Below are 9,762 nucleotides of genomic sequence, written 5' to 3' on the forward strand. Positions count from 1 at the left end.
AAGTGTTCATTTGCTTAAGTGCCAGATTTCATACAGTAAGGAGTGCGGGTTTTTTTTTGTAAAACCACCCATATTCACATCAATTTCTAGAGTACCAACATAAAAAAACAACAAAAAAGAGATGGGTGGTGACCGCCACCTGCGTATTTGCACTCGCTTAATATGACTGTATCACACACCTGTGATCTCAGGATTAACAAATTTGTTTTACCAGCCTGTACCATCACCACAAAGATATTTCAGAATTATTTTTAACAGCTTACAACATGGTTCAGAAATGGAAGCCTTAGAAAAACAAAACTTTCCCTTTATTTATATTGCACCTTTTTCACAAATAGCTACATGGCAGAAGTTTCTTCTGCTCCAAAATGCTACATCAGAAGAATGTGGGTTTGAACACACATGAGAGAGAAAAGGTCTTGAGATTCAGGAATCATCATGAGTTGACCCCAAATTACCAACACTATTTTTACAAATCACTGTACACCTACGGAGCCTAAGTATTGCCTCAATTTTATTTAGCATTCAGGTATTTAAAAAACACAAGCATTTTACCAGATGATAAAGATGCTCTAATCACTACTGGGTGCTAAAACTGAAAATCTGCAAGGGAAATATTTTCAAGAGATCTTCAAAGAGCACCAAATACTCTACGGAGCTATCAACAGAAAACCCACACGTAGTGGGGAGAGATTGGTTTCTTTCACACTGGTATTTCTAGAACTATCCAGGACTGTTTTGGGAAGAATTTCCCAATTTTGTGGTGTATTTACATGTATGTTAGAAACGCACAATGGAAATCAAAACATTTCTAAGGATACCAGTGACTAGTGGCCTAACACTAGTTATGGCATCCAACTCATCATCGTTTCAGTCTACGTAACCATCTGGTAAGGGATCACACCCATACAGCAAAACACTAATCCGATTTCTCACAAGTGGCCATTACTACTAACGTATGGCACTCCCAAAGCTTCCTGCAAGGAAAAAACCCAAACCAACCCCCTTCACTTTGATTTAATAACAGGGTCATTATACATGATTGTCTAGATATGCCCTTTTTATTCCAGTGTTTCCATACTTTCTACAGACCTATGTACATAGTTAAATACGTTATTAATTTACAAACCATGTTAAAACAAATATTTCACCTTGCCAAACAAAAATCTTGCAGCGGTCCAAGATTAAAATATATATTACAACAGTATCAGAAACTTCCTTTACCCGAATGTGGGCAATATTGCTTAAGGACTTGGATTCAGGTACTCGGCAAAACCACCTCTTGTAACCGATTCACTTAACTGTTTTAATTATATGTTCTACCATACCGAATTATCCCTGTTGACCACAGACCTGAACTAGAAGAGCAGGAACACTGTCAGGCAGTCTCCAGGGAAGAGATTCACTCTCCGGGCCCTAAACGGATGATATCCTCATTCTGGGTCCGTCCCTTTTTGCTCTGCAAGTACAGTAGTTTTGTTTCAGAGACACAGTGAGGCCGCGAGCCCAGACCGCAATTTGGGACAAGGTATTTTCAACAGAAAGCCCTCACCTCCTACTGTACTCTTGACAGAAAAAGCTGAGCTAAAGACCTGCCACAGTAAGTGTGCAGTGCAAGCTTTCTCTGAAAACAGTTGCAAAAAAGATCTGGTTGGGTTCTTTGAAAGGAAACCATCTGAATATATTTAATAAAGCCTCTGATCTGTGAATAAAGTATGTGGAGCTTTATTGCAAGTAACAGGTCAAGTTGTATGAAGATGGACAGATGAACTCATAGTATGCCTGTATATCCCTGGGGCGCCCGCCGCTACTTTTTTCTGGTATTTCACTCCCCTGTGAAGTAGGGAAGAATCATCTCCATTTTCCAAATGGGAAACCGAGGCACAAAGAACGCAGTTAAGCATTTGCGGGAGTCTAACAGTTTACAGCTAGCTCCCTTTGAAAGCAGTCGGAGACTTCAGCCCCTCTTAAAAATCTCAGCCTAAATATCTCATCCTTGAATCAGTCCTTTGCAGAGTCAGAACCTAATCCAAACCCAGAGTCCACACAATCCTTTTTACATGGATGTAAAAGCACTTAAATATTGGGAAGTGAGCCTTAGAAATACACATTTTGCACTTTCCCATATTAAAAAGAAATAATTATACATAAATTAATACTGGAACAGGCAAAAGGAATTTCATCGGAAAGAATGCTTCTCCTCATTATCTTATTCTTGTTAACCTGGCTTAGGGAATGATTTATGTAGATTTTCTAAAGTAAAAGCCCAAGTTCTAAGCTAGCATGAACAGATTCAACTCCAGTCAAGGAAGTTCTGCTCACAAACATTAGCAGCATATTTAACCCATCTCTGAAGTTTCAGAAGGACCGTATCCTCTTTTGGACTGTATGGTGGAAGGCAGTCTATGTAACCACCTCCACAGTCAGTCAAAAGAATAAGATCAGGTCGACTTTGCACTTAAAAATAAATCCTTTATTATCTAGAAAGGAGCCAGATCATCATCTCACATCATGGAAACGGTCATTTTTAAAGCAATAAATAAGTGGAGGGAGTGTTCTGTACCACACCCTAAATTTTGCCACTGGTATCTAATACCTCTCTAGTAAAAACATAATCCTTATGCTATCAAAAATCTCACTGTACAACAGCTTCTCTGTTAAGGAAAGAAGGCCCCTAAAAATCTTCTTTTGCTAAAGTAAGAACAACAACAATCTGATTCAGTGAAACCCAAGTTCAACTGGTTTCATTCCTTTCATGCACAAATGCAGTATCTGACGCACAACAATCAACTTGTCTAGAATTAAGTACGTTCATTTATACTAACTGAATCAGTTTGTCTGAACCATAAATTATATATTTACTGCTGATTCAGATAATGTTTTCTTAACGATTTACTATTCGAGCTAGGGGAGTTGCAGGAACAGAGCAGGATACAAAATTTAACTTATTTCAGCAGAAAGTGGAAGTCAGGCTAAATGCACACAGCAACTCCAACAGCAGTAACCAAGAAACTTAAAAAAACAGTTAGGGGCTAAAAAGATAGACTTAACAATTAAGAATGATAATTATTCAAATTAATGCATTAATAATATATGAATCATCTGAGAGAGCATAATTTATACATAAAACTGAGAAGAAAACACCTTAAACCTTTCAATTTCTAAAGCACAAAAGAGTTTTGTAAGAACAGGTGTGAAGCAAGTAAAAAAAAAAAAAAATCACATTATTCCAAACACTTTATTTGTGAAGGTGTTTTCTGTATCGCCAAGGAAGAGCAATGTCTGAAGTTACAGGACTCCCTTATGCAGAAAACAATTATGGTCTTAAGCTCTGTTTGTTTGTTATCTACAGTGACTGGGACAACAGTGATTTTAGAGAATTCTGTTTCTCTATGCCTGAAGTACACTTCTTGGAGAGATCAATCTTTCTACTGTCTACTCTTTCAGAAACACTTCTGGTTTGTCATCAAAAACCGCAGGCATAGGCACAAAAGTCATAAATACCCACATGAAGTTTCGTAGTTGCTCGAGATGAATTCAGATCCACCTGTCTGCAACTGATACACATAAGTCAATCCTCCTCAAACAGACAAATCCTGATAACCAGAAGTACGTCTTAGTTTCACTTCTTTCCAAAAGCTTCACCTAAGTACCATCAAAACATATCAGAGAACAAATTAAAGTTGGAGAACAAAGGTGGCCAGAATTTAGCTGCCAAAAGGATAATCAGTTGACAGACTGTGAAAAGGAGCGGTGACAGCAGATGTTTTACTCTGAAGTTCTGTACGTGCATTTCACCAGAATCTCTGTACAAGAGCTACACTGCGCATTTAGTTCCAGTGTCAGATCTAGCTGTTTCACGTTTAAAGGTCTGCTTAGCAGAAGTTGAAGGTCTGTACCGCTTTCACTACACATGCATCTTCCCTTCTGCAAAAACTGTACAATAAAACGCCTTTACATTCATGGATGTACTAAAAGTTTCTGATAATGTTGGGGACACTTTGATATCACAGTCTATACCTGTTTGCCAGGATTCTATATATCAAAACGATTTAAGTTGTAGGTAGTGGGATAGTTTTGCCGATTATACTGGAAGTGGTCTGTTAAGATATTGGTTCGACCATACTGATAGTCTCCATGTTGTGCAAATGCCGTAAGTCCGTTCTGAGACTTTTCAGGAGTGTTTCGATGCCGGTCCAAATTCACAAGGTCTCCAGTTGTAACTGGAAGTAGCTGCTTCTTTGCTTCTTGGTTTGCATCGTATTTTGTCTAGGAAAGAAAGAAAGTTTCTCTTAGATATCACCTAACATATTCATATACCTAGAACAAAGCATACAGTTTTACAATGACACTACTATCTGTGCCTATTAAAGTCTTAAAGTATTAGTGACTCCTAATAAAAACCTCATTCCCCTCACATGCCAAATCAGTAAGCTGCTCTTTTGCTCAAGAGATTTGAGCGAGTTACTTCCCAATCTTCATTTTTCACGAAAATACTAAAATCAAAATTTAAGTTTGTTAGAGGCCTATCAGCCGGCCTGACCCAAGTGCCCGAGTACTTCGCTGAGGTGATACGCATACCTCCTCTGCAATGAAGTTTTATGCCACGCGTTCTACATTTTTGTTCTGCTAGCTGTTAACTTGCTGTAAAAAATCATTCAAAGCTACTAGACTGTTTCGAGTGAGTTTCCTGAGTAAAGGAACAAACAAACCCCTTACCTTGTTATATAAGAAGACTCCGAAGATAGCTGTCATCATTCCGAGGACGTTGGTGCTCGTAACTGGATTGCGAAGCATTATAAGGGACACTGTGATGACCATGATTCTTTTTGTGGCATTTGCGACAGAGTAACTCAGCGGGCTGATCAGGTTAAGAATACTGAAGGCAATGACATTCTGGGCAAAATTACAGAATCCACTGATTATAAGCAGCATCAAGGTCCAGGACCAATGAGACATCGTGCTCTGTTATAAAGAGAAACATCACAAGGAAAAAAAAAATCATCTCAGGTTTCAGATAAGAGACAAAGAAACACAAATACAACTTGAGTCACTTCTTACCTGCCTTTGACAGGAAGAACATCTGCAACTTAACTCTAGAGAGGCACCCAAGTATGTTACATTATGCAACCACCAACCCTGAGAAAACATCTCTCTACATACTCATAACACACGTTCTGGGTGCGTTTGTTCCTCTCTCCAGCTACTAATTCCCAAGATTTACACTGTCACGTAAGCTACCTCTCCTAACCCCGAGCTGAATTCTCACAATAAACACTACGCTTATTTTTTTTATATTGTTTTGTGAAACAATTTGCAGGTGTTTCAAAACAGTTCCTTCCATGCCAGTGAGGAACTACACTGAAACACTTAAGTGCACTTTTTTGGTATGGGTGGTGGTGTTTGTTGGGTTCCCCCCGCCCCTTTTCTTTCTTAATAGCGAATAGTTTCCCAAATACAACACTTACCAAGTCATTCTCTACTAAGAAGGAAGAAAGATCTACCAAAACCCACGTTGGGATCATGAAGAACACAGCATGGCACCCAAGTATGTTCAGCAACCGAAGATGATGTATTCGGGAATCTCTTAACACCTAGCAAAAAAACCCATCATTAAACAGCCTTTCTTCAGCTACTGCTCACGTCATCAGTGGAGATTCAGGAGCCATGTAACAGTAACAGCTTTGGACAACAGATAAATTATGAAAATAAGTAAATACTGATATAGTATGAATTTCCCATAAGGATGACCAAAGAAAAACAGATGTCCATTTGAAAACCAATGGTTTCTTGTGTGGTGACTCTTAGTATTAACAAGATAGTAATACATTTGAAATGCTCTACAAACCAGAAATTATTTTGTAACTAAATAGATTCAAGACATACATTTTAACTTTGTTTCTAAGATTTCAAGGAGTGCCTAGTGTTGACACTGACAGAGAAGGGATTTGATACAGCAAGATACATTAAAAGCGTTCAAAGGAACAGTAAAATTTAACCACTATCAAACTGTCAGCAGAAAAAAAACCATCCATGCTGAGGAGTAAAGAAAAGGCTCAGGATAAACTCTGAGTTCTGCCCAATTTTCAGTGTAACAACTTCAACAGGTAGGAAGAGCAGTAGAGAACAGGCATACAAAATAGCCAACCATTATTTTGGGCTCCTTTGACTACAAAGTCACCTTAGGAAAAAAAAAAAAAAAAAAATGTACTGGAAAATACACGCTATGCTGTTAACGGATGATGCTTCTGACCAATGTTATGAACAGCAAAACTATTACCTTCTTTGAGAAGATGTTCTGAAGTGAAAAACACAGAGTAGCAGCAAGTGCGCTGATGAGTCCCCACATGTCAAAGGAAAGTTCTGTGACAGTGGCCAGCAGGACACCAGTTATTATGGGGATCAGAGACAAGTACACCTGGAAGAGGAATAGAGAGGAGTAGCTCACATCTTCTAAGAGTTTTCATTTCAGCTGAGGTTATACATACCGCTGATTTGGGGATGAAAGGAGAAGGAAGAATAAAGCAACAGAACCAGAAATCAACTTTTATGCTATTGTAGTCTGAGGAAATTAAGTGACTACAACACACACTACAACAACTCCAGTGTATCAGAGGGCATCGCCTTGCTCAATGTTTAAACGTGTTTTCTTTACATTCCCAATAAAAGGAAAAGGAACTTGTAAAATCTGCATGATCTAATTTCAATCACAGAATTCACCCAGCTAACCAAAGCCTGAGCTTTCCTGATCCCAGCCAGCAGAGCACTCCACAAACACCACCAAGAGAAGAAACCTCAGCAAACCTGTCCGCACCTTCGTCGTCTGCTTTTCCTTCATTATGATCCGCGAAAGCAGAACCACCCATATTGGCATCGTCGCTTTTACTGAGAACGGAAAGAAAATGTCGGTGGGGATGCGAAGCTTGGGCCAACTCCATTAACCACCATCAGCAGAGGGTGAGCACTGGGGACGGAGGAGGGGCTCAGGTTCGGTCCCACCAAAGCCATAACCTCAGCCCACACTGGGTCATCCCTCCTTGTCACCGTGCTGGGCACTCCTACAAACACGGGCTGGTTCCTGGGGCTCTGGGACACCGCACCAGGCACCCGTAGGGGCACGGGACACCGCACTGGGCACCCGTATAGGGACACAGGACACCATGCTTCAGGTCACTGCATGAGACACGGGTACAAGCGTGCACTGGGGACGAGGACACCGCAGCGGGCACCCGTAGGGGCACCCGGCGGGCTTCAGGTCGCTGCACCAGGCACGGGTACAAGCGCGCACTGGGGACCAGGACACCGCACTGGGCACCCACACGAGCACACAGCAGGGACCAGGACACCGCACCGGGCACCCGTACGAGCACGCGCTGGGCTTCAGGTCACCCCACTGGGCACCAGTGCAAGCAGACGCTGCGTACCAGTACAAGCAAACGCTGGGCCCCAGGACATCACACCGGGCACCCGTACGAGCTACACACCGGGCTTCAGGTCACTGCACCGGGCACCGGTACGAGCACAACCGGCGCTGGGACATCCCACCGGGCACAAGGACACCCCCTCGGGCACCCCCCTCCCCACACACACCGGGCCTCACCTGTGTGCGCGTAGGAGACCGGGACCCTCCAGAGCGAGACGTGCGCGGAGACGGAGGCGAAGTACTTGCCGAAGGCGAGCGGCAGGATGTAGCGGGGGTAGGCGCGGGGCGGCAGCTGGGCCGGGCCGGCGGGCGGCACCCGCCAGGCGCGCAGCAGCGGCGGCAGGAGCCCGCAGAGCCCCAGGATGTGGAAGAGCGAGACGGTGACGGGCCGCGGGAAGCCGCCGAGCAGCAGCTTGTTCACCACGTTCCCGCCGGCGCTCAGCCCGTACCAGGCCAGGCACAGCGCCGACACCCGCGCCCCCTCGCGCAGCGCCGGCCCGCGCCCCCCCCTCCCCGCCGTCGCCGTCGCCCCGCCGCCGCCCGCCGCCGCCAGCGGGGCCGCCATGGCTCCCTGCGCCGCCCGGCCGCCGGTGAAACGTCACCGCCGCCAACGCGTCGCTTCCTGGGGTGGGGCCGGCGCGGGGCCCCGCCGCCGCCGCCGCCTCAGCGGCTACGGGTGCCGGCAGGAGCCGCCGGGCCGGCCCCGCGCGTCACTTCCGCCGCGGCCGTTCCCTCTCCCCTGGCGGGAAGCCGCCGCTGAGGGGCCGCGGCCGCCCGCCCGCCCCGCACTCACCGTTCCTCCGGGCCCGCAGCGCTCCCAGCCCCGCGCCCCCTCCGGGCTCCCCCCCCCCCCCCGCGCGGCGCCCGGCCCCGGCGGCGCTTTCCCGCGGCTGCGGGAGCCGCTCGGGGGGAGCGGGAGCCTCCAGGCGGGCTCGGGGAGCTGTAGGGCAGCGTGCGGGGCCGGGGAAGGCTCCCGCCCCAGCGCTGCCCCCAGAGCGGCAGTGAAGATTGCAAGATGAAGGCCCCGAGCCTGGGCTCCCGTGGGTTCAAGCCTGCTACTTCGTGAGAGAGGAGCCCTCCACAGCGCTGCTGACTTAACGGTGCTTTAGCCTAGGCCCAGAGGCAGCCTGACAGGCTAAAATAAGCCAGGAGAGAACGTGGTGTACAAGAACCGCACAAAATTCTCTTTTTGGAGCTGGTTTTACAGAACGAGTGTGTTCCCAAGAGGAAGGCAGGCCTTAATGGCAGCGCAGCCACTGAGGACTGCCTCAGGAAACCAAAAGGGCAGTCGGCGCAGCGACTGAGCAAAGGTCATGTACTCAAAGGCAACGAGACAACTGTTCCTGACCTTTAGAACTAACTCAAGGAATATGTAGTGTTGGCTCTCTTAAAAGATGGGCGAGTACCTGTCAAGCAGGAGGGGGGTCTAGAGCCTACTTTGTCCATACAGTCTGTCAAAAGACATTTCTACATCATCAATGTACCTATAAAAACATGCACTTTAGTTAATGGCGATTCCCAAAAGATTTGCAGATCAGCCATTTCCTGTCATCCATTGACAAGAAAGAGATGGCAGTATATTAAAATTTAAGATTTTAGGATTAGAAGAATAAATTTTGTAAGGCAGTGAGGAGAAACCAGTAGCAGAGAAACTGAGTTCATGCAAAAATGAGAGTACACAGCAGATAACGCACACGGTAAACTTCATTTGAACTTGTTTACAAAATTGACAAAAAAAATATCACCTTGTAAACTTATTCACATTTGTTGGAGCTCACAGAACTGGTTATACTCGCATGCTGAAATAAAGATTGTCAAGCCTCGTCTCACCCTGGATGACATCCAAGTGAGTTGACCCTTAGAGCAGAAAAACTCGGTACGGAGCAAGATTTAAAGCTTGCAGTGGGAGCGAGCTTGTCTAGCAATTTTGTACCCCTAGGGAAAGGGCTGGCTCTAACACCCAACGCTCCCTCAAGCAAAGCATCAGCACGGTCAATTTGCTACCGAGAGCTGGATGTACTTTGAAAGCAGTGATGAACTTCGGGCATCACCTCACCGAGTGTGGTCCACAAGGGCCATCGACTGCATCAGAAGTGTAAGCAGTGGAGAAAAAGATGGGGTTTATAAAGTGTAATGTAATATTTTGTCATTTCCTGAAATTTGCCCTATATTCAAAGGCCTCAAAAGAGCATGGACCCTGTTCCCAAATAAAAGCATTGAGGGAAAGAGGGAGATGGGGCGGGGGGAGGCAAGATGCACAGTATTTTTTACATAAACAAAACCCAAGCATTTTCCACAATGACCAACTTCTTAACCCTCTACCATCAGATCTACCTTTC

The 9,762-nt window shown here is 45.2% G+C and overlaps 1 protein-coding gene across 1 annotated transcript; it reads right to left on the bottom strand.

Moving 5' to 3' along the window:
* Window positions 1-290: 290 nt before the first annotated feature.
* Window positions 291-8,132, bottom strand: SLC35E1 (solute carrier family 35 member E1). Its single transcript, XM_072845407.1, has 6 exons — window positions 7,601-8,132; window positions 6,815-6,885; window positions 6,281-6,418; window positions 5,469-5,594; window positions 4,720-4,965; window positions 291-4,269 (listed from the first exon to the last, which is right to left on the bottom strand). Exons 1-6 carry the CDS (start codon window positions 7,986-7,988, stop codon window positions 4,036-4,038), a joined length of 1,203 nt encoding a protein of 400 aa, XP_072701508.1. The 5' UTR covers window positions 7,989-8,132; the 3' UTR covers window positions 291-4,035.
* Between the last annotated feature and the right edge of the window lie 1,630 nt (window positions 8,133-9,762).

Source organism: Ciconia boyciana, chromosome 24 (genome assembly GCF_034638445.1).
Source record: "Ciconia boyciana chromosome 24, ASM3463844v1, whole genome shotgun sequence".
NCBI lineage: Eukaryota > Metazoa > Chordata > Aves > Ciconiiformes > Ciconiidae > Ciconia > Ciconia boyciana.